We start from the raw sequence: 25,774 nt of genomic DNA, 5'->3' as shown, positions 1-25,774 counted from the left end.
AAGTATGTAACTGGCAGAAGGAAGCGTTTCATAGAAGAACTGTTTTGTGCAGCTGATACTAACCATCCCTTTCACTTTTGAAAAGTTTTTGACAAATTAAATTTTTTAAAATTTTTTTTGCATTTTTGATAAGGGGAAACATCATCAAAATTTGCAAAAAATTTCAAAAAAATAGAATTCTTATTTATGGACACAGTTCGATTGGAAATTTGAATACGAGCTCAACGAGGAATGGCATTCCATATTCAGACAATTATTTTTAAAGAAATTCTTAGAAAACGGATTATTTTATGGCGGAAATTCGGAAGAACACCCCCCCACCCTACACCACGCACCCCATTGCATTTTTAGGAAGCTTAACATGCTATAGTAATCATCAGTGCGCTTTTCGAGTGCAGTGATCAACACTTCAGGCTGGAGCTGCTGTCGACCGCAGGAACATTGGTTGAACATTAACTTGACTCCCTCGAGCTGAGGGGCTCCAGAGTGTGCCAAATCAATCAGTCGCCAATGCATAAATGACACAGTCAGGACCGGCATACTCCTACTCATATGCGACAACGTCCAGCTGTCACACACGGCCATTGCGGCTAATGCGGTCCCTTGTTACACAGTACAGTAGCCCCTCCACCCGACATGGTCCTCTCAACAGCTAAATTGGAATTATCCCCTTAACGACCCCCTCATCCCGAGCAGAACACCGCCCATGGGTTCACATTAGCCAGACACGATGGATGTGCCGGGATGTGGACAATGATGCCTTAGTGCTTGACTGGCTATAAATTTTGAATTAATTGCTGGCTGCTGAACACTTTACCCAGAAATTTATGTTTTTCCTGCCTGATATGCCTCTTCCTGGCCAGAGATTTTCAGCAGTGATTTTAATGTAATTTTCGATATATAATAAGTGGAAGCGAGACGTTTACCTGGAGAACAGCTAATACACCGCTCAATAGAGTAAAGAAGCTTTTTAGCTTGGATCCAACCCCAAGCAAAACCCGTATTTCCATTTCTTTCAGAATCCAGTCTTATCCCGACTCTATATATGCTTTGCTCTTTGTAGAATTTTTCGAAATTGCTAAAGTTCTTTTTCCGATTTTAATTTGATTACCCATTGTAAGCGGAGCGGGCATTAATCGCATTAATTCCAGCGACCCATTTAAGATGGCTCGTTCATATCAAATTTTTTATCTGCTCCTTTGAGTAATTTTATAATTCTGCCCTCCAACCTTCCTTCAACAACTGTGATTAATGACTTGTGAGAAAAAAGTGAAAGGTGTGCAAAAGGCAGGGGAAATTCATTTCCAGGGTTCTTGCATGATTGAGTTCTATTGAGTGAACTGCAAAGCTAAGCAGAAAATTTTTCTTCATTCCAACTGGCAAGGATAATTCGCTCGATTGTTTATACATGGGAATGGAAAAGAAATGCGAGAGGTAAAGGGAACATTGGAACATTAAAGAAGAAATTTAATCAAAGTCCATGAAACATTATTAAAATGTAAAATATTTCTGTTTGAACAACTTTTGTTATGTATGCTCTATTCAGAAAAACTAATTTGGTTCCTGCATATGACAACTCTTAATGGCCAACTAGATACAAATTTGACGGGGCAAACATTTGTTCGGTCAAGCTACTAAGCCCATATAATAGCCCTATAATGAACTCTCGACATGTCCGTGTTCCGGGCAAATGTTTTTGAGTAATTCTTTTAGTTATATTGTATGAAAAACAATTAGCTGCGGGCCTTTCAATACATCTGCATAAAGCAAAACAAAGGCGTATATAGTATACGAGTATGTAAAAATCGTTTTAATTTGCCAATGATTGTGTGTGTGGCCGTGGGTGGTTCAATTATTTAACTACATAAACAATAAAAATATTCGCAATTGTGTATGTGGGCGGGGATGCATTAAAAAGTGAATGTGTCTTCTGCATATATGCAGCCTTTGTTTTACACGCCTTTGTGGGGGTTTCGGTATGGAGCTGGGATTGGATGGAAATTGGGCTTGGGCTTGGACTGGGACTGGTGTTGGTGCTGAGGTTGGAATTGGGTTTCGGGCCGACACTGGGGTGGTTCCAGATCCAAAACTGTCACTGACAGCACTACGTAAGTAATTTCGCGCATATGTTACGCCCAGGGGGCGGAGTGGGCGCGGTGGGAGCCGTGGGACCATCAGCAGGTTCGGCTTTAAGCCAGAGTTCGGCGTATTCATGGCTGCTGCACACGACAAATTGAATTTTATGCAAAAGCTTTAGTTTTTGCTGGGGTGGTATTTCCTCTTCTCGAAACCGAACTCCTGCCTCCTCCCTTCAAAGTCGCGAATGTCCTTGCAGTTCGCGGCGACATCTATGTCCTGTTCGTCTGCATTATAATTTGGTCCTTTGTTTCCCTTCCAGCCCGCCACATCCTTGGTTATCCCAGTGCTTTGCACTTTGCCACGGTATATCCGTCCAAGATGCGGTTTTCTCTGGCTGCTGCTGCTTCTGCTGCTGCTGTCCCACTTTCGTTCGTATCCGCTTTGTTTTTGCCCCTCTTTTTTTGGCCAGCACATTTTTTTGAGCATTGTGCAGGCGCCTTTGGTTCGACGTTAATGAGGAATTATGTTATCGCACTGTTAGGCTGCCATAAACGGTGCTTTGATTGCATCCTTCTCCTCTTTTTAACCTTTTTTTCCGAAATTAACTGGGCTTACGGGATAATTAAGGTCTCAGTCGGGGTTTATGCATTCACAGACTACAATTTACATAAAATCCAAATGAGTAATTTGCCTAACTGCTCAATGCATAAAACATGCCCCATAACAATAGAGCAGTTTACCCGTGTAATTGCATTTGTTTCCTTGACAGACTTTGCAAATTTAACATCACATGCTGGGCGCCATTTCTGCTGCTGTGAACGTGAACTCCCGCTAACAGCATCAGCTTCATTTCTCTTCCGCTGTTAGCGCACATTGCGTATACGCCACCGAGCCAAACTTTTCGGCTTACTTCGGGCCCGATTGACTTGGCCTGTTAAGGTGTCGTCAACTGCCAACTGGCTTAGTTTACTTTTAGCCGGTGCCAAGCGTGGTCGCCTCTCGCTTCACAGCCGCCGAACGCAGACTAAACAGCCTCCAAGGAGAGCCCTAAATGGTTAATATTGCAGGGGATCTTGACAGAATATACAGTGATCGGACCTGTGCCGTAAAATACTCCAAAATACTTATAAGTGATTCAAATTAAATAAATCGAAGGCGAAAGATAAATTACAACCAACACAAGCTATAAGTAAGGAAACCAAAACAGTTTCGTGAACTTTAACCAACCAAGGCCTAAACAAATTATTATAACTTGTAAAAAAAAAACTACTGCATAAACATTTTGGCTATATAGTCACAGAGAACGAGACTCCTAATTAAAATAAACAAAAAAAAAATACAAAATGTAACTAATTTATTTAAAGTAAACTAATAAGATGAAATCATTTCTAATCCTACTAAAAAACAGTTTACGAACTTGTCGATCTGCAATGACTGAAAGAATATACGAACATAACTCGTTCAACTATAGTAACTTCCCTTTATAAAACAGTTGAAGAAGACCTACCACGAAAATCGTTTTAAGATAACCCCATAAACAATAACGAATTAATGACCCAGTTGTGAAACTGAATGGCAATCAAAATAAACAAAATTACAAGAGATGGGAATTTCCCGCTTTCCACTCCGTCGAGCATGGGCCAAAAGTCTGAGTGTTCGAACAGCAGATGGCTCTGGCCAAAAGTAAGACGACGACCGAGACGGAGAACAGTCAAAAGTCGAGGATGCGGAATGCGAGTAGAAATAGGAATTGTGTTAAATCATTTACACTTCCGCTGCTGTTTTGTTTGTGCAATCAATTTAATATTATTTGTGTTATCCAAGCTCTGGCTCAAGGTCCAACCCAACTCGTTCCCATCCTTATGGTGGGCATACGACCCAGTCGTCCGGAACATTACATTTGTTTAACATTTGAGTTAACGCTTCATTGGGCCACCTACTCCACCGCCATTACTTATGTATGCCTGGCATTTCTCAAGCTCCGACTGCCACTCGTAGTCCGACTTCAGGCCCATCTGTTGGCAAAGACAAAACAGCATTTAAATCATTATTCTTGGCCAGACTCAGCCAGCCAGCCAGCCAGCCAGTCAGCGAGCCAGTCAGCCCGACCTACCTACATCTACACCTACACCTACACCTTGGCTAGCCATCGAGAATCCTTTCAATTCATCCTGCGCGTGTCCTGCATCCGTAAGTGGACTCGGTGGGCGTGTTCGCCCGCCCGGACGGGATGGCCATATGTACTCCTTTTACGCCCCACTAAAGACCCGCATAAATAAATTTCGTTAATGCCAAATAGTCTGGGGCGTAAAAGAAAGATGAGGTAACACAAGCAGCCGCAGTAGCTGGGTAGCTGGGAAACCGAGCAAACGACGGCAACTGAGCTTGGTCAAATGGAATGCCCCAGCTCGGGCTTACACAACATGTGTTCGGGTTCCGAAAACCAAATTCGCCAGGATATCGCCAAAGCTGCCATGGTTACTTTTTCATGCTACCCAGATGGGTCAACTCTTGTAAAGATTACATTTTATTGCTTCTACTGGAAGGTTTTTTTCATATTATTATTTAAATATTATCAGCATTCCTCTCTTCCTGTAAAAATCTTTTCTTTATCTGTTTTGTGCCACACGGGCGAAAGATTTGAGTCAGATTTCAAATTGTCCGAGAGAAATGGGAACACCTTGTTCGGGCAACTAATGCCAAGAGCACCCACATTACCCAAGCCATCCGAAAACTTACACAAACATATCAAAAACAGGACGCGGCGCAAAATGCCGGCCATAAACTGGGGCACGGGCCAGAGGAATCAGGGAAACCATAAGAGCCAGTGGGGCCATAGGAGCCAGAGAATATGGGAATACAAGACCTAAAATGTAGGATGAGACCCAGCTCGACGGGCACATTGTGGGAATATTTAAAATTGGCCACGTGTTGTTCTTGCCTCTCAGCTTTCGCTACGACATTTTCAGCTTTTAGTTATTTTAGATTGCCCCGACAAGCTTACCGTGCAAGTGCAATTTGAAAATATGTTAACCCTGCGATTTTGTGCACCGAGAAAACGCCAGCAACGCGAAGCAGAAGAATATATTGCAGCAGTCCGTGTCAAGGCGTATACGCGATATTAACAAGAGCAACAGCAGCAGCAGCAGCATCCAACAAGAGCGGATTTGGACACGGAATCCCCGCCGAGGCAGGGGATAAATTTACACAGGCTCCAGCTTCAGTTCCAGCTCCAGCTTCAGCTTCAGCGGCCCAACGCCGCCAGACAGCCAATGTGACCCAGTTAAGGCCACAGGATTTAGCTGGCCAAGGACCGCGAACCAAGGAACCGAATCGGCAACCCGGAACGAGATACGCGGCTCGAGCATCGAGATACACGATACGCGATACGCGGAGCTCGGGGCGCGAAACACGTCCAATTCCAGACTCGACACGAAGCAAGGATTATCAATTTGCTTGGCACTTTAATGGAGTTGGCCAAGATGCCGCGGCGCCTGATCTTGCTGGCCTTGCTCATCTGTTTGCCGGGTAAGCTGCGTCAAATATGAAATTATTTCGCACGATACATTTGTCGCATATTAAATGACTATCCCCCCAGCTTAGTTGCCCCCATGAATCCCTCCATGAATCTTTTTCCCATGCTGTTTTCGGGGAAAACAATTTGATATGCGCGGCTTAAAAGCATTTTGTGGGCGAATTTAGGGCATTTTCCTGCCGTACATCTTACGGTCTTTGTGCATATTTTAGCGCCGACTGTCTGAAGAAAGGTGCGCAAGGGCGCGGGGCTTTGCTGCGGAATTTTTCGACTGGCTTGTCAGGGTCAATTTAAATTATGCTGGTATTCTCGCATCGGAACACATTCTGGGAAAATCTTAAAAATTGCAGATTTTTACATTGTGAAATAATATATGTGTCTTCCTTAATAAGTTGTTTGAAATGTTTTTAACCAGTTATTGTCTAAAGTAAGAATAACCTGTCACGTAATGCTATAATTAAAATTTAATGACCTTAAATAAGATTAATGAGTAACTGAAGCACAGCCGTTTTAATCGATTATATCCGTTGAATGGTTTTCCTTGTTAATTAATGGTTTTCCCAAATTGTCCACGATTTTTACCTTTTCCTGGAAAAAGGAATTAAAAACACGTTTTGACCGAGTCCTTGTGCAACAATTTTCAGCAAATAAAAACGACGAATTGAACGGGGAAACAAGAGAGAGAAAAAGGTAATTAAAATCAAAATAGCAACATGAAAAGGCAGGAATTGCTAAACTAAAAGTGAAAACTAAAGCATAACGAAAGTGACTCTCGACATTTTCATCAATGAACCAAACTCGATCAAACGCTGCACTCCTGCCCTATCAGAATTTTGTTTTTTGTTTTTTTCGATAGAAAAGTTTTGGGTGTGTCGGAAAAAAAATGCAGCAAGGCCGAGCAATGGGCGAAATTTCCCTGGAAGTAAACTGTGGCAAGGGGGCGCCTCTGGATGCCTTAAATTGTGTTAAAAGCTCGCAACTTTGGCATCCACCCCTGGCTTAACCCCTTTTATTGTTGTTTTTTTTTTTTTTCATTTACCTCCTCTCGCAAGCTGTTCGATTCTTTTGGCCAGGAAAGTGATTGACGAAACGCTTGAGGAGACTCAGCCAATTGGACGGGAAATAACAACAATCCGGGTAGCAAGTGGGGCAGAAAGATGCTTGGGGTGGGCGCAAAGTGGAAGAGCGAAAAAAGTTAAAAACTTTTACTTTTGTTTAATCAAATTCAGCTGCCCAGTTGAGCATCATTGACTGCTTGTAGCAAAAAGCAAGGCAACTCACAAGTACCTCCACGAAAAGCGAACCCAACTCAACTGCAGGTTCTGGCCACTCCTACCACTCGAAACTCCCCTTTTGTTGGCTTTTCGGCCGTACAGCCTTGTGGTAGCGATAAGTTGCTCAAGTCTCGGGTTATTTTCCCACGGGAAGCCTTTTGGTTGGCCGCCAAAGTGGCACGCCCGACTTAAACGCTTAACAACAATTATTACACAAGGTTACGGCCTGTTTTCGCCTGTTTCCTCATCCTTCTGCCTGCCATCGCATCGGTGTTGTCATCATTATGGGCGAAAACTAGACTGGCATTTTGATGAGAGTGTCCGGCCGAGAGTCCTCCTGGCATCGAGTTAACTTGGGTTGGCGGCGGTGGGAGATTACGCCGCTCCATAACTGCGGCCGGGCGCCTTGGGGTTAAGCCAATTTCCATCATCATCATCACCATCAGCATCAGCATCAGCCTCGGTATTAGCCTCATCATTCCATCCAGGCAACATGCCCATCATAATTAGGAGAAGTGTCGAAATGTTGTCAGGCCGAGACGGACACAACGAAGGCGCGACCAGGACATCAGTCAGCCTGCAGGGGTTCACTGAGAGAAATACTGGACGCTTTACTCCTCATTAGGTACAGAAAAAATAATAATCGCATATAAAGAAAATTTAAAAAATATGTTCAATTTTAAAGAAAGGATTTTAAGTAAGGATATGGGATATGTATTTTGGGTGTAGTTATAAAACTAATGGCATTTTCTAATTTATATTAATTTTATTGATTATTAAATGAATCCGTTATTGAAGCGAGCAACGGATATAAATTAACAGTATTTGAAGGCCCATTTATATGTGGTCATTAATTAAATGGACATAATTTATAGGCCAAAGAATGTGGATAAGAACAGCAATTAAATCGATGGTTCAAACAAGAGGCAATTTAAGCGCACCCAACAAAGAGAAATAGAGTCGAAAAAGTAGAATTTTAAAGGAAAAGTATGCATAAGTTATTATTTTGAATTCGCGAACATTTTCCGCTGCTCAGTTGCGATTTTTCGCATAGTTAGTCGTTCTTGTGTTGGTGTTGTTATTACTGTTGCCATAACAATAACAGAAGCACCCAAACAAAAACAAGCAACTCCGCAACAATAACAGCGGCAGACAAACTTGGACTCCGGCAAACGCAACTCGCTTCCGGCCGATGAAAGTGTAGAGGGGCGTTTGATTAAAACACTTTCGACTAAAAATGCCCGCGGGACTTGGGAGCCTGCCTGCTCGGTTAATTTTAGTGTAAGGCGGCAGCTCAAGTTTCCGTGCAGTCCCAGCAGCTTTTCCCCCGACTGGCCCCCATTTCCCCCACTTGCCCCGTTTTCCCCAGTCAATGAAATTCTGCATGATGAAGCTCATTTTATGTGTGAGAGTTTCGTTTTCCCCATCCGCTTTGCCACCCCCCACCACCAGGCTCATTACGCAAGTTTTCCTCCATCCGCCGTCAAGTGCTCGACTTGATTTCCCCTCACATTCCCAGCATCGCTTTGTGTCTCCTTTTTATTTTTGTATTTTTGTATTTTTATCCTTGCGCACAATTTGTTTTTTCAGTGGCGTAGGGTGCAGAGGGGGCTGTGTTCGTGTCTGTTTTTACAACTTTTTAGTTTGCGACTTTTCCCTCTGCTGTGCCGCGCAAAGATTAAGCAAATTTTTTTTAGGGCTTCGCCAGTTGTCGCGTTTTCTTCCATCTTCGTTTTTTGGTCCCCAAACAACGCTAATGTCCCCATGCAGTGCTGCCCTAAATGATAATTTTTTTCGTAATAATTTGAGTTTATTATTTTGTTTTCATTTTTTCTTTTCACTCGGCCTGCGCCTCGGACTTCCCAGTAATTCGCTTGTTTTATTGCACTTTTTTATGCTCTTTTGATTTGTTTCATCGCCGCACTATGGGAAATTTGACCACTTTTTCTGGCCTAAATTAATAACTACAGAACGGGGAGAGATATTCAATTGGTGTTTTTTGTATGGGGTTACACTAGTCCATATCTTTTATGGTACCAAAAATTGTGGGCGTGGCACCGCCCTTTCTTTTTTTTTTAATTTATAACTCCAGAACGAATAAAGATATTTAATTTTTTTTTTTTGCAATAATTTTCACTAGACCATACCTAACCGTACCCCAAAAACCGGGGGCGTGGCACAGTTCCTTATATTTATATTATTAATTTTCGTAAAGGCTTTCTTTCATTTTGTATGCTTTTTCTAATCTCAGCAAAAACAACTGATTTTGTGATAGAGTTTATATACTTATTTATTTTACAGAAGTTAACAACAATAGTACTAATAAAAATAACGAAACAATTCAGCAACCGCCTTGTTTAACTCCCGTTTAGCATGAGATTACTCTGAATTTGGAAAAGTAGGGTTAAGTCTAAAATCTATAAATTCTCCAAGAATCGGTAAAAGTGGTTTTTAAAATTACAATAATCTGAACAAGAATTAAATAAGCTACAATATGAGGTATATTTTATTGATGCAATCTGCTGCAATCACTTTAAATCTCTATTCAAAGTTAGGCATTATAAAAAAAAATACTTTTGTAAAGCAACTAAGATTTTTACTAAATTACTGGGACAACACTAGTTTTTTTTTTCTATTGAATGTTGCAAACGCCTAATAGAAGGCCCACTGATTAAAATACTTTTTACAGAATGAAAATTAACGCTTTGGTTCCAAAGATATTACAACTTTTGTAACGAAAGAAAAACTTAATGTTGCAGATTGTTATTTTGTGTACGCGCAACAGCTGTTTTAAACAGCTGATTTCTTTGTTGTGGCGCCATCTATTAAAATTTCTAGTACGCAGCACTAAAGATTGGTCAATTATGAATGCGTACACTAAATATTATTGTAATATTCCGACTTTCAGAAAATGGGTTTTGGCCAGAAAAAGGGGTCAAATTTCCCATAGTGCGCCGGCCGACACGCCCATCTTTCCGCCCACTTACTGCCGCGAATGCCCCATCCTTTTTCGAGGTCCTTGAGCCGCCAGACGGCAGCTGTTGGTTTTTATATGTTTTGCGGGCAAATGAGTTGAAGCATCTGACAGTGGTCGACAAAAGTCCCGAGAAAAGAAGAAGTTCTTCATTTAATTACTGTTAATGCAAATTGCTTTATTTTAATAGCTTGCTGAATTACACATAAAGTGAAATAGTTTTAGATAGTATAGTTTTTTTCTAACTACAGTAATCAGCAATGTTTAATATTTAATATTAAAAAAGTGAAAAATAACACCATCTTGGCTACATGGACTACACTCTAGGCTACACTCTCCTTTGAAGTTTCTTGCCCACTGTGCTCGAAGGGAAATGGAATTTTTGTAACTTTATTATAATCAAGTTGGCTGCAGTGCATCATTAGTGCAGGCAATTAAAAAGTTTTTATATGCAATCGCTTTATCTTTATTGCACGTACACGAAGCATAAACATAAAACATGATAACGCACACACACTGCCGCACAGACAGGCTCTCACACACACACATAAACAAGCAGGGCCCAGAAGGACGAGGAGAGGCCACACAGACACACGCACGACTTGGCCGAAATCATTAAAAGGACTTCCAGAGTTTTGCATCTACTTTGAGCCCGGCGAAATACGCTAAACTTGATTAGATCCTGCCGGAGTCCTCGACTCCTCCCTTGGCTTTGCTCGATTCCACTCGAGATTCAATGGCTGGCGAAGGGCACTTGATGGATTCCACTTCTTCCCGTGTATCTGTGTGATCTCTGTTCATTAGCTAATTAAGACCAAGTTACACACACCACGCTCCGATGTGCATTGCAAATAATGGAGCTAATGGAAAACGAAGCATTGTGGAAAAATGTGTTGCATATTTCTAGGCGCTAAAGAACCGACTCACAAAATGTTATGCGGCAGACAAAATATGTAAACGTTTTCTCAGTATCAAAAAATTAGTATGCATGAAAAAGTTTTGCTCCTCAAGCCCAATACACACCACTTCACTAATTCCGACATTCGTTTTGTACACTTTTACCAAAATGCATTTTACACACTTGTTTAGTTGGCAAGTAAAGTGCATAAAGTTGCACAAAATTTAAATCAAAGTCCTGGCCAATCTTTGGATAACTTTCTTATAACCTACTGCCAAGTACTTTCCAGACCCCAAAGCTCACCCACACACTCAAACTTTCGCTTTCGGTGGCTGTATCTATCATTTGACTTTCGAAAAGTTTCGAGCGAAATTTATGGTGCCAATTTGGCAGAATTTACGCGCTGCAGTGTATGGAGAGCTGCAGCCAGCAATCTGCATTCGGGGAAGCCCCATAAGCTTTCGAATCGTGTGTCAAAGACATATAATTTATAGTCGATGTTCGTAAATACTTTATTGCGATTTCAGGTGGGGCGCAGTGGCCGTGAACCCGTGGTTCTTCTGCACCAACGATTGGCGCCTTATGAGTTGTCAAGGCTACCGAAAAGCAGTTTAGTACCAATTACCAGCTTTGGCCATGCCAGAGGCTCCACGAAACTTTTCTGTCGCTGAAAACTGGCACTTCACTCCACTTCTCACCAAGTACATGCAAATCAATTCAAGTCCTTAATTAGCTAATTAATTTCCCTTTCGCTGAGGCTCGACTTAAACTTTTGCCAATTCTGGTACTGAGGTAGGCAACCGAAAAATGAAGATTAATTTATTGAACGAAAACGTCGGGGGCCGTAAATCGTTTTAATTGTCGTAACGAGTATTTCAGATAAATGGGGATCATGGCATTTCAAATATATATACCGGAGCTGAGGGACAGCGATGGGATCAGGGAAAGGGAAAGGGAAATGGACAGAGGACTAAGGACAATGGACAGCGGACAGAAAACAAAACACTAAGTCATTAATTTCCACTCACAACCTATTCATTTTCCTTTTTTCTCCCATTATCCAGCCAACAGAGGGCAGGCGGAGGAGACATCAATATTAAACAGCAATGGAACAAATGGGCGAGCATTTCAAAGGACTCAATCAAGGCGCGAGGCATTAATTCCGGCGACAACGCAAATGGCCCAGACGCTGGACAAAGCCAGCGCATTTAGGCCAACAATGGCTGCAGCCCTGGATGCATCGCCTCCGAATCGCTCCCGCAACAATGTAGCCATTAATAACATTAGCAACAATGGCGATCAGCGACTGAGGCTGACCGCTGCCCTCGAAGCGAATCTGATTATGAGCAATCGGAATGTCCAGGAGCAGCACAGCTATAGAATCACGCAGGACAACGCCACATCTGCAGCTTCGATTGCCCCGAACGGAACGGCATTTGGGGATGCCCCCCCAGTCCCAGGAGCAGCAGCTGCAGCGACTACAACAACCATGGATCCTGCCACAACGACACCAACAACCACAACGAGGCGCACAACTCGCCGTCCGGTGGCGACAACAACGCTGAAGCCACCGCCAACAATAGATGATTACCAGACAATAATTAGCCAGGCGGGCACCCATGCCTATCTGCCATGCAATGTAAGTTGAGCAGCTACACTGAAAAAATTCCCTTTAACCGGGCACAGAATTGTGAACAAAACTTCTGGGCCTTATTCCAGGTTAATGGGGGATATAGGATATGAGATTTGTAAATGAAAGTGAATGCAGTTCTATTCTAAATTAAATCAAGTTCTAACTTTTATGAACAGTTTTTATTTGAGCAGGCAGATGCTTCTTTTTTGGGGCAGGCACTTAGACGAAAAACTTATAGAATGATTCCATTTGCAAATATACAGCCATGAGCAAATAAATAAAATTGTTTTTTCAAAAGTTCAGACTAAGACAAAAAGACACTTCTGCACTGAACTGAAAATCAATTATTGGTAAGTGCAATCTAAAAAAATCGCGAAAAAAGCGTATTCATTATTTTAACACATCAATGAAAAAGCGCAGGCTCATAATAAAATATTTCTTTGCATTGATAATGTATAAAAAACAATTTATTCACGACCAAATTATAACACACTTTTTTCCGTGTGAATTCCCCCATGACTCTACCTTTAATTAGTCAGTAAGCCCTGATTAGATTTCCCTGTTGAAATCAGAATCAAGAAACGAGAACGCTGCCAAACCGAAATGTGAGTTCACAGAATTCTAAAGGCATAATTGGCTGATTGGCTGAAACTCGAGCTAGAAGTGGCTGGAAAATATCCTGAAAATTCAATCAGCCACCTCAAGCAAACTCTTTCATGCTCCTTTGTTTACCAAGCAATCCATCAGAGCGAAGTTGTTCGGCAAATTGTTGGTTGTGCCAATATTTACAAGAGCATTTTTATTAATCATTGATAATTTATAATAAGCAGCTGCTACTACAGCTCGTCCCACCTTCAATCAGTTCAAAAGCCAGGCCAATTTGGAAGTCGGAGGAAGCTGAACCCAAGGGATGTGGCATCGATTGGCTCGACTTCCGCTCCGCTTTTTTCGCCATTTTAGAGCTTTGAACTAATTTACGCTGGCCGCTGTCGGAACTGAACGAAAACAAAACCGGAAATTGCCGATGCTGATGTCGATGTCGATGCCACGCCCTGGCCAAAGGGCATATATAAGCAGATGTATACACTTGAAAAAAATCTTAAGCTTCAGAAACTATTAGTAAATAGCTTAAAAAGGTCGTGTTTCAAGTTTTACCCGGATGCAGACTTGCACACTTAAATTAAAACTAAACTACTCGTGAGAAAATATGAGAAAACTTTTGAATTTTTTTCAAATATTAGAGAAAAAACTTTTTCCACATTATTTCCAAATCGCAAAGCGATTAACTGCGCTGATTGTATCCAGCAAACCTTTCACATTAACCGTTTGTTTGACACTTATGTAATAACAAAATGTATTTAAATGTAGGTTGAACTCATGTTCCCGAGTTTTCTTTTGGGATATTCGAGATACATATAAAGTTTGCAGGGAGAGCCTGAAAAGTTTTGCCTAATGATGCCAAAAAAGAATACCAAAACTTCTTTCTGAGAGCTATATCTTTTTCACTACGTTGCGTACTACTGAACAAAAAATCATAATACCCAAGCGAGGACTAGGACGCAGGAGAAGCTGAAGAAGACAAATTTTCGTTTGGAGCTCCTCAAAAACGATGACCCAAATACTTGTCACTATGTACGCTTATACATCCGCTAAGTACATAAGTGCACATTTATGTACGCAGGAATAGCGGGGAGCAGGGAGTTGGGAGTGAGGGGAAGGTCGAGTGAGCTGCCCTGGCATCCGCTAATAACTTAGTTACCCGTCGTTCCTTGGCTCTTTGCCTGCTGCTGCTGCATCCGCACATCCGCGTATCCGCGTGTTGCATCCGCACATCCGCGTTTCGCATTGCAAATTATAATTGGCGCTGCTGGATTCTATCGCTGCCACTGCCAGAGTTACTATTTACTGGTTACTGTTTGGACAGGAAATTACTGCCAAGGCGTGCAGCGGAACTTAAAGTTCCAGGGATAAATATACCGCCCAACTGACGGCTGCAGATGCGAACTTATTCTGTTCAGCATTTTTAGCGATTGTAGTGCAAAGAAAAAGTAGCCATCGCATGATGAGGTGCCGAGTTAATTAAAGGATGCACCTGAAGGGCGAGGGGTCATAATTACCCACCCTTCGATCCGATCTCCACTAACTTCTAAAAGAGAATGTTATTAAAGATACACTTTGATTAGCCGGGTGAAAACTATTGCAATCAAACTAGGCATTCGATTTTAAGCGACTAAAAGTAATTTTATTTTGGTTTTAAATTCAGCCAGGAATAAGCAATTCAGAGTTCTTTTAGTGTATTACATATTTTTACGTCCAGTGGCTAATAACGAAAATTACAATTTAGTTCCAGCTTATCCCCCCTGGAATTTTTAAATTATTGGAATCCATTTAAGCTTAAATAAGTTTGCCAACTCCCCACCGGCGAAATGCTCCCTCAACCATGAACTTTCCCCGCTCCATATCGAAAAACAATCTAGTGTAAAATATTTATCAGATAATTTAAATTCGTCCACACAATCTCGGGTATCCCATATTGCCATATTCGCTTGTGGCTGTTGGCAAAGTGCACCGCACCGAGTACATATTTATATGCCCGGAATAATCTTCAAATCTGCTTAAACCTAATCAATTAATAATACATTTTGAGACCGTGGGCGTCACAAAGAAAGCAGCTGAAGGATAACGAATCGAAGGGAGCCGAAAATCGGGGGAAAGCCACAAAAATGCTTTGCCTGCAAGCACTTGAGTATTTTTTACCCAGAATCGACAGTCCTTCCCTTCCATCGCGCTGTCATTCTTTTTCTTGGTTTTTTCGGCAACTCAGCGAAAAGTTTTCTCTCATTTTTGTATCTTGCCTTTTCTGTATTTTTTGTATTTTGTTTTATTCTGTGTTATTCTGGTGAAGAGATATGAAGGCAGGCACTTTGAGGTGTATTGTTGTGTGAAAAGAAAGAGGAAGACGCGCCAGTGAAGACAGAGGAGAATCAACAAAATAAAAGAAATTATTTGCAAACAAGTTTAGACGAAAATTCGCAATGTTATGAGCAAACTTTGCTGTCTGCTCGACTGTGATGGAAAACGATGCTCACGCGGAGTCCCAATGTGGCTGGTGGCTGGTGGACCAGGAACGGGTGTGGTGATGACGACAGCCAAGGGAACATAAAAGCCATTGAGGAGAGGATGTGGATATGGCACTTTCTAGACTTGGGACCACCCGGATCTACCGATTCGAGCAGTTGATACTGTTGATACTGTTTTGGGGCAGTTTGAGCTGCAGCTAAAACTAATTAACAATATTTAAATGGCAAACACTGGGCCATCTTGATAGCTGCCTATGGGGCATCACTTTACGGTGGAATAAAACGCCATCTCCACATCTCCACAGGCAGCGAAAATTTAAATTAGCTAATATCGGGCAGGGGGAACCTGTTCAAGCCACACAGGGATATTTGTCAGCCGCAAGGACAAAGGAGGCGGATTGGCAAAAGGCGAGTGGCGTATGGCGAATGGCGAGGGGAGACCTACTTACTCACTTGCCACGTACACGACACGAAGTCCTGACTTGGCTGCCTGCCCAAGCCCATCGGCCTCAGTGGATAAGCATCTTCACTTAATGCCGAGTATAATGTCGATGCTCAGCCCGATAATAATGTCCTTAGAGCCGGGATACTCCTGGCGGAGACTGTGGCAGAAATTTAATAAACTCTCACACCGCACAGTGGCTTCCATCGATGAGTTTGTCGATTCTTCACAGATTTGTGGCCCAATTTTGCATGTGCATGCACACACTAGGAAGTGATTAACTTAATGGATTTTTTGAAGAACGTGTCGCGTAAATGGGTAACGCGTTTAATTCTCGCCTTCCTTAAAGGTTGTAAGTTGGGTCAGGATTTTAAAGGAGTTCTTGCCAGTTTTCAGAAGGAACAAAGATTATAGCGCATAAACGGCAGTGCTTTTAAGTACTTACGTACTACTTTTCGAGGAGAAACAACGTTTTAATGAGCGATGTAAAAATGTTATACTCGAAAAAGGATGAATAAAAGATTTCTCAAACTCTTTCTGTGAAAACCGATAATGAATCAAACTTACACTGCTCAAGGGTAATAAACTGGAAAAATTTAATAAGAGAAAAAGTGTCTGCTTCTCCTAATCATTTAGTTCTGCAGTCTCAGGTGTCTGAGCACATCAGTCGAATGGTTGGATTTGCCGACCAAGCGGAGATGTTCATATTCATTTAAAGAAGATGGCTTTTGACAGCACGTGCTCAACCGACAATAACAGCTCGAATACCAGCTCGGCTGTTCGAATGGGGCTGTGGGTGTGGCTGGGGCGAATGTGGGGCATCTTCAGCGCCACTTCCTTGGCGACATCCACAACAACAATGGCGACAACAACAAGCACATAAAACGCAAATGATTATAGTATCTAATCATGACGTTGTCGTCGTCGCCGGGTCCTTGGAGTTCCTCGTTGTCTGGGCCCTGACACCGACAATGTAGTTGATGACAGTGGTTCAAAGACAGTCATTTGCCTCTGTCACGACGCCTTCGTTTCGGCCAGTTACCACAATAGTTACCCCCTCCGATAATCACACTGAGAGAAGAGATGGGGGGCATTTGGCAGTGGCAATTTCCGAGATTTCAGTTTTGGCTCGCTCAACTGGTAGGCCGTTTGTGTATTGGGTCAGTGTAATTAGGGGAAGTCAGGCCAGTTACTGTCTGTATTTAAATGTTAATAACTACCTGATTGTGGGGGAATGGTTTACGGGGCACTTCCGTATCGATGACTGGCAATTTAATGGATATTATTTTGTTTTGCTACTCGATGGCTGCCTGGGCAAATTGCTACTAAATTATTATTGGCATTATTGACACAAATGAATCGTCGTTTTGTTATCGTGATTGGGATTGTGATTGTTTACTGCCCCGCCAGGGATCCACGTGCCCCTTTTACCAAATTCTCCCCGTAAAGCTTACCAAAGTATTTCCCGCTGAGCTGAGGTAGGGCATCGCAAACAAGCCAAACTTCTGCTGACATCATCATCATCATCGCCAACATCGCCGCGCTGACCAAAGCCCCAGGGTCGGGAAGCTGGGATTTACTGTTTGAAGTGCTTTTGTGTGGGGATAATTGAATTAATTTTTAAAATTGAAACCCCCAATTCGAATGATTTGCCGATAATTGAAAGCAAACTTGCTGTGTCATTTGGGCAGGTCAAGCAGCTGGTGAAGAAGCCGATATCCTGGCTGCGGATGAGGGACGGCCACATCCTCACCGTCGACCAGACCACCTTCATCGCGGATCAGCGCTTTCAGTCCGTGTTCTCCCCAAATCCTGAACGCTGGTCGCTGCAGATCAAGTACGTGCAGCTGAAGGACGAAGGAACCTACGAGTGCCAGGTGTCCACGGAGCCGAAGGCCAGTGCCATTGTCCATCTGAGGATTGTGGGTGAGTAATCCAAAGTTAGCACATTTATTAGGGTAACTATAGTACTTAATAGTTTCAACTAATCGGGCTTATGTGACACTTTTGTTGGCTTAAATTGTAAGTCTAATGGTTTAATCGCATTTGTATAATTGTCTTATGGACCCAGATTTATCTTCAATGTTGTAGGCGCTTATTATTAGACAAATAAATATGTAAGCTACAAACTATAGTTGTGCTGGCAAAAGTCAAAGTACCACAGCACTGGCCAAGCAATCCATTATCCTTCGCCCGGCAAAACCGAAGCCAAAATCAGAATTGAAACCCAAACCCAAAATCAAATCCAACCCCTGACCACACCTATAAATCTGCAATGCCAGTGACAATAAATCAATGACCGTTGCACTTTCGAGAGCAAACTTGTGGATCCGTGTGTGTGAATCCTTGCTTTCACTGCATCCTCCCTCACTCACTAACCATCCCCTTTGTCTTTGTAGAGCCGAAAACCGAATTAATTGGCGAGTCAACGCGACATGTGAAGGCCGGAAGTCAAGTGAAATTGCGTTGCATAATTAGCCAGGCTCTGGAGCCGCCGCTTTTCATTAATTGGTTTTACAATCAGAAGCAAATCTATTTGCATAATCGTCGCGGTTGGCGTACGGAAATTGAACGAATCGATCTGCCAGCGGAAGTGCCAACCACCAGCACTAGCACCACCACTACCACCACCACCACGACAACAACAACCAGCACCACAACCACCAGCACAACGCCAGCGACACCATCGACAACGGCCGCAGGATCAACAGGAGGCGCCACATCCTCGGATACGCTTAATGGTCTGGTAACCATAACACGTTCATATATTCTAGATGCCATATCCCAGAATGATGTTTCCGATGTGGGTGCCGCTGCAGGAGTGGCAGCTGCAACCGAGACGTCAACAGCTCAGCTGGCTGCCGAGGTGGAGGCAACGCCTTCGACTTCTGGGACGTCGACGGGCGCAGGACTCCTTGCCTCCTCCACCAGTGCTGCATCCGTGGGAGGAGCTGCAGCAGCAGCCATAACTGCTGCTGCCAGAGGTGACTTCACGGCAGCAGCAGCAACAACCAGCGTCTGGCTGACAACAATGGAGGCCGAGGCGGCAACAACTGCGGCCACAACAACGACAACCATGCTGCCAAGCAGCAGTTTCATTAAGCAGATAACGGTAAGTGGCTTACCGCATTCCGCCCCCCGTATCCGGAACGCCTCCTGGCAATTTGCCCGCTGAAAACGTTCCCATTAAATGCCTTTTCATTACGCAAATGGTCGTGAGCGCGCGGTGGGTAAAATAATTTTTATTAAATTCTTATTGTCAACGTTTGTCAAATTATAATTTTTAATACGGCCCCAGCAGTCAGCGTCTGCCACACTCGATGTCGTATGACGACTGGCTCGGCGGATGAATAATATTTCCGTATGTGAATACGGACCACCACCTTAAGTGGAAATATGCATTTCCATCACTCAGTTTCAGGTTTATTTCCCTAGCTGCTTATAAAATAATAGGAAAAACACATCTGAAATCTTTGTTTTTATGCTACAACATGATATTTTTTATGCCCAGAGGTATTCATGTAACTGATCTCTATTTTGTCGTATTATTATTTAAGAACTGTCCTGCGGAATGTGTTGGGATTATCCTTGATAGTTTAAGTTTTAACGAGTCCTGACTGTGTCTCTACATGCCCGTCCTCATATTATCATTGCAGACGGCTTCTCTCATCATTCCGGCCGTAGTCAAACTGGATTCCGGCAACTACACGTGCAGCCCCTCGAACAGTGCCCCCCGCACCATTGTGCTCCACGTGCTGAACGGTAAGAAGAGGGTGGCCTGTAATGTGGGTGATTCAGTGGGTGGTGGGTTGTGGGAGGTGGGCGGCAATAAGGTGAGGTCGTTTGGCGGAGCGGCTTCAACTGTTTGTCTGTCTGTACGGCTGAGCAATTGAATTAAGTTTTCATTTAGCTTAATTGAATTTCATTCGGATGCGTTTGTGTTTGGTTTGACTTTTGATTTTCGCGAAATATCCGCACAGTGAGGCAGTCAACCAATAAGCAGGCCCGCCAATTATGAACGTAAATTGAACTTAGGCTAAACAGAAAGTTCCACAGCAAATAGACGCCGAGAGCACAGCGAATTTAACAAAATTTTGTTTGTTACCGCCTTTTGTCCCCGGACAACCACTGTTCCAGCCATTTGAGTGGTTTTTATTTTGTTTACACAATTCCTACAATGGCAAACACAATGGCAGCGAAACGAAACGAAATGAAACCGAAACCCAAACCCAAATCCAACCAAAAGAGTCGGTACCACCAGCAAAGGAACAGTTGCAGTTTTATTGTTATCTCGAAATGGCCACAATTGCGTTATTTGCTCAATGTCCGCCAGGCAACATGGACACTGCCGAGTCCGAGGACCAAGGACGCCTGCAACAATGGCAGTGATGCCGGCATCCTGCGACTGCGATGACTGACCTATAAATGTCGCTACGTAATGGTTAGCTATCTGTCCGATTTTTCATCTCACTCTGCTCTATTTGCCTCTCGTTTGGCTTACACAGCAAAAAACTTAGGAAAAACAACCAAAGCTTGAAAGTCCGCCGATTGGTTGAAAGTAACCCATGGCTTTTTCATATAATTTCAATCAATTTTTTCTGCTCTTGTGCGGGATAATTAAAGAGTTTATTAAGTGAAAAAACGAAGTATAAAGTTCTGCCACGTTTCAAACGATAACTTCCACCTCATTCGATTGTGTTTTAATTACCTTTTAATAACAAACATTTTAATTTCCGAACAACAAATAATTGTTTTCAAAGCGAAAAAAATACTATAAGGTTCAACACAATCGAATTAAATATAATAACTTTAGGCATTCCTTTGACAATTTTTTTCGGTCGACTACCGTTTGGCATCGTTTTCGACTGTGTGTTGTGGTTGCCACACATTTCCGCTTGCATTTAAATCGTTTGAATATCTCTCCCGCCGGCTGTGTTGTCCTTTCTATTCCTGATCCAGTTCCCGTTCCTGTTTGTCAACTCCGTCAACATGTCCACTTCCTCGTCCTCGTCCTCATTCTCGTCCTCATCCTGGTCGTCGGAGGAGGTCTGTGTTTGTGTTTGACTGCTATTTGTAGCCTGTCGCTCTCCGTTCGGAGCACGCTACTTAAAGGCACTTCAGCAGATGACAATATGATTCGACAGTGCCGAGTGTTAACTCACACTCGTCCCAGACCCGGCAAAACAAATGCCGAGCGATTCTGACTGATGACACCTGACGGAGGACAAGGACTCGCAGCAGGATTTTCGGGGCAGACAGGTGCCAGTTGCTGGCAGGACTGTTACGCAGCGAGTAATGGCCATAAAAACGCCGACCTGTCTGTAAAGTACCATACTTGTGTGTAGGTCACAACAGAAAGGGCAAAACAATCGTCAAAGAATTTTCCGACGCGCGCTTAAAAATAAATTCACAATTTAATTTGCTATGAAATGACCGCATTGTGGGGCGAGAGCAAACATCATTTATAACATGGAATTAATGTATTTTTAATATTCGACTAATTGACGCAGATAAAAGAAAGGCTCACAGCCCACTTGCCACGAGCTTTTTTTCCCCGTTAAGCTGGGCAAACGTGTAAAAGGATGTTAAAGCCGAAGATAATGAAAAACAATGCTCCAGAGATAATGTACACGAGTATGTGTGTGGGCGTAGGCGTGTCTGGCTGAGTATGTGTCTGTGTGTGTGTGTGTGTGTGTGTGAGAGCCTGGATGAGTGCCTGACAATAATGAAATTTCAGACAGAAGAGGCCCATACTTTGCGCTTTTTACATAATTTTAATAACATTCTCCACGAATCGTGTGCAAGTGCGAAAAGGTTAATAAACTTAATGTCATTTCTGTGGCACAATTGTTGTGGCATATTACAGTTTTTGCATTGCCGCTGGCCCGGCGTTGTGTCATGACAAATGATTATTAATAACTTAATAACATTATCATTTATTTATTCAGGGATTTTTATTTTAATTGCACTTCTCTCTCTCTGTGATTTATTAAATCAGCTAGGCTGGTGGCCCTAGACCCATCCGGTGGCATAATTAATTTGCTTACTCACTCGCCCCTCACAACTCGACCGTGCGCTTTGTGAAGTGGCAATGTCAGCGTGCGGTTGGCTTTTAAATTTATTCAAGTTTAATTATTTTAAATAAGTAATTCCATACATATTCGACAAGTTGCTCCCGCCCGCATTGAATAACTGATTCAGCAAACCACAGCTCGTTTTAGGCCCATTTTCTGATGACTCGCATGATTTTGTTGCCTTTGCCATCGCTTATATTCAGTGGTTTTGGTAATTACTATCGGAAGGATAATGGAAAGCTGGTGCTGCGAAACCCATAATTAGTTTGCAATAGTTGTGGTTAACTTCTCGACTCCTTATTGCCATGGGAACTTTGAGAGTTCTGGATTGAAATCTGTTAAGCTTATTGAACCAAAGTGAATTTCTGCAAATTTTTAACTTAATATTACCTATGAATACGAATACTTAGCCTTAATTTCATCAAAATTCATTATTCACAATCAATATATTGTACTGGTTTTATTATGCTCGGTGCACATTTAGTTCTAATGAGTGGTTCTAGAGAGCGGGTATCAGGTGCAAACTTTATTTGCTTTGAAACTTTCAGTTCATTTCGGGGCAATGCCAGCAGCATATCAATATTTGCCATGTGCGCATTTCACGCGGATGCCACAAAAATCCATCAGCTGAATTAGCCATACACGAAATTCACGCATAACCCACATGGACCACTCGTGTTTGCTGTTCAATTTTTGAATAGAAATATTTAATTACAATGGGCACTTTATTTATCCAATCGGACGTGTTCGAGTTTAGCAGAACTGTGTGGGAAGTGTCTGGATGGATTTAATTTTTAGTCAAAAATTGATTCTGATGGCTGCGGATTGGGTGAGATTTGGGCTTGCGAAATTGGGCGGATTGCAGTGTCATTATTGAATTAGTTTTTCGCAACCATGGCGGGATTTATACTGGTGCTGGTGCTGGTACTGGTACTGATGCTGGTTCAAAAACCGCAAAAAGCCACGCACTGTGCTCTCAAATAACTTGTTTCATTCTGTTTCCATTCTGATCGGCAGGTGAATATTCCGCCTCGGCCATTAAGTCGGGCAGTGTCAGCTGGAGTGCGCTAATTGGATGTCACGGCTATTTGCACTGGCGGAATGTTTCAACCCTTCTGACACTTTTGTGGATTATTAAATTTGCACTGGCCAGGGACATCTGCCAACCGAATGCCACCAGCAAAGCCACCACAAGGACATCGGCTCCACTCGTAGGAGACGGAGCCACAGCAGATGTGACAGGGGTAACAGGACCCAAATTAGGGGCCAACTTGCACAGGGTCAGCAGCTCAATTAGTGCCACCAAAGTGGCCGAGGACAAGACTTGAGTTGTCCTCAGGCAATCGCCTAGTTACTTGGATTTTACGCATTAAAGGAGGCTACGAATTAAGATTTTACTCGATTTAATTACACATAAACAGAGAGTAAGGAAGATACACCCTCGCCAAGGCAATATATACAGGACTAAGGCCATAAGCTTCATTTATAATCATACCTGATTAATGTTTGTTTCCCATCTGGGTGTAAATTGATATTGATATTCATGCCTTAGTTCCACCATATCGTATATTTTCATTGAAAAGTTGCAAGAATTGTGTAAATAGAATGCACAGAATTCGCCCTTAACAGATAAGAACATTTGCATTACGTTAATCAATTGGAATCAGCCATGGTTGTATCATATATAAGTTAAATAATCAAAAACGATTCGTTAGGCTTGAGAGCACTAACAAATTTGCAAAGGAAATTGTATGCAATGAAACCCAATGTGTAGTTCGGCTCATGTGGGGCGATTGAATGAGTATCAAATGAATTTCAAATTTCTTTGGTTTCCTTAAGCTATAAATTGTAAATATGTATGTATACCTTATGATATCTGTATGAATACTCTGATTTTTTAAGACTTAAAATCAATTTTTATGCATAAACGATAATGATAAACGAATACTGAATACAAGTGTAAATAAAAGGGTGTTACTGCGTTCTATTCAATTAAATATCCCAAGCAAGCCAAAAAACTTAATGTAAACATTAGTTAGTATATAAAAGACTTACTTAAATTTTAGACGCAGCCAAGCCACAAAAACCCAATGGGAAACCAAAACTTAATCAACTAAATAAACAGAATTGTAAGGAGTTGCTCCAACGTTGCGTATACTTGATTTGCAAAACGAAATTTTAAGACATGCAAATGAAAATTAAAATCAAATGGAAATCAATTGAAATTGAAATGAAGTGTTTGCAATAATTCTTAAGCCATAAGAAATAAGTGAAATACAAGTAAATAAAATAAAATTTCTTCAACGGACTCAAACCCATTACTTCTTGAAATCAGTTTACATACCATTAAACCTTTGGACACATGCTGACCATTTGCTAAACAAAAACATTTCCCACTGAGGTAAAATTCTGTAAAAATGCATGCCACCTTACCGTCTTGGTCTAGTCAACTCACGTATTCCAACGTCGCTTCAGAATTTCAGACAAGTTGGTTAAATATTCACCAATGGCATACAGCCCAGAAAACCACGAGGAGCGGGGGATTAAAAGGGGGACACCATTTTTTCGCACTAACAACGTATTAAAGTGATGCAAAATCCGGATGGCTGGCAAACCAACTGGATGTCAAAATATTTCCACCCGTGGCCCAGCAGGCAACTTTTGCTGAAATGAATTCAACAGTAATTTTCTGTGGTTATTGGGCGGTCAGAGGGCGTGGCCAACTGTGCGAGTTATACCCGCATGTTGTGGACTTGGCTTATTAGTTCTGAATTCGGAATTCTGAATTCGGCAGCCGATATGGCCTTTTGTGAATTTTAAACTATACTTTCCCGCATTTTATTCAAATTATTTTATTTAATGAAATTTAGCCCATTTTTACTTTTTTAAGCCTCAAAAATGCTTTTTTGTTTAATGGAATTATAAAAACCAGGCATGACTACTTATTTGATTATTCTCTTTCGAATTTGTTCGGCTAAAAAACCTATTAGTCACCTAAAAAGCTTAGTTTTGATGGCAAATTAAAAAGCCATGTCCATTTGATAATGTCAAATATGTCAGTTCTACAGCGAAATGCATGTTCCAGGGTGCTTAAAGACTCTTTAAGAAAGTTGGATTGCGTTAGCGGCGAGCAAATGAAAAATGAAAATGAGAATGAAAACCGTTTGTGGCATTTGTTTCAACAAGCGTACGCAAAAGTGGTTGCCGACTCGAGAAGATGTGACGAGCGATGTGATGCGATGCGATGCGATGCAGGTGACGACCCCTGAGCGGTGAAATGAGCAAGAATATGGCATAAATCAGGCTGTACCTGGGACAAGCCCTGCTCCTCATCCCGCATCCCGCATCCCGATCCCGCTCTTCTGGCTGCTCCTGGTTGTCAGCCAATCATAGTTTTCACACTCTAGTTAACATCATTGTCACCGAGTTTCACTCACTCCCAGCTCCTGTACTCGTACCGTAGTAGAGGGGGCAGAAAAAAATTGGTTGACGTTTGCAGTTTGTCACCATCTCTCTGCTGGCTCGTCCCCGTATTTGGTGCACAAATCCAACGAATTTCCATTGCTGCCGTCGCTGGCATTGCTGGCAGTGCTTCCATTGCTGCCGACCACGTTCGCCACCCTTTTTCGAGTGGAATTCTGCGTTTGTCGTTTTTAAAATTTTACCAACGTTGACATTTAAGTTAATTTGCATATTGCCGCACAAAATTTGCCGCCTGGCGGTTGCCAAGGCTGATGATGATTATGACAATGAGGGCGAGCAAATGGTTTGGGCCCTGAACTCCA

General features: G+C 42.3%; 1 protein-coding gene across 6 annotated transcripts; it reads left to right on the top strand.

Moving 5' to 3' along the window:
- Nucleotides 1–3,052: 3,052 nt before the first annotated feature.
- On the top strand, nucleotides 3,053–24,297 carry LOC6536762 (mucin-5AC). 6 transcript variants are annotated; one of them, XM_002097298.4, is made up of 7 exons: nucleotides 3,053–3,268; nucleotides 5,065–5,607; nucleotides 11,825–12,399; nucleotides 17,607–17,841; nucleotides 18,315–19,027; nucleotides 19,572–19,677; nucleotides 23,007–24,297. In XM_002097298.4, the coding sequence occupies exons 2-7, from the start codon at nucleotides 5,547–5,549 to the stop codon at nucleotides 23,315–23,317; spliced, it is 2,001 nt and encodes a 666-aa protein (XP_002097334.1). In that variant the 5' UTR covers nucleotides 3,053–3,268; nucleotides 5,065–5,546; the 3' UTR covers nucleotides 23,318–24,297. The 6 variants fall into 6 exon arrangements, with proteins under 6 accessions (XP_002097334.1, XP_039231581.1, XP_039231582.1 ...); XM_039375647.2 differs by having other exon boundaries at nucleotides 5,056–5,607; XM_039375648.2 differs by having other exon boundaries at nucleotides 5,049–5,607.
- Nucleotides 24,298–25,774: the final 1,477 nt, after the last annotated feature.

Source organism: Drosophila yakuba, chromosome 3R, assembly GCF_016746365.2.
Source record: "Drosophila yakuba strain Tai18E2 chromosome 3R, Prin_Dyak_Tai18E2_2.1, whole genome shotgun sequence".
Taxonomy (NCBI): domain Eukaryota; kingdom Metazoa; phylum Arthropoda; class Insecta; order Diptera; family Drosophilidae; genus Drosophila; species Drosophila yakuba.
The sequence above is the reverse complement of the archived record's forward strand: the minus strand, read 5'-3'. Positions and strand labels throughout refer to the sequence as shown.

Bases quoted from the DNA above. Each gene is read 5' to 3' on its own strand.
- LOC6536762 (XM_002097298.4), top strand. From the start codon at position 5,547: ATGGAGTTGGCCAAGATGCCGCGGCGCCTGATCTTGCTGGCCTTGCTC. The intron at 12,400-17,606 runs GTAAGTTGAGCA...TCATTTGGGCAG, and splicing joins ATGCCTATCTGCCATGCAAT to GTCAAGCAGCTGGTGAAGAA. The intron at 17,842-18,314 runs GTGAGTAATCCA...TTGTCTTTGTAG, and splicing joins TGTCCATCTGAGGATTGTGG to AGCCGAAAACCGAATTAATT.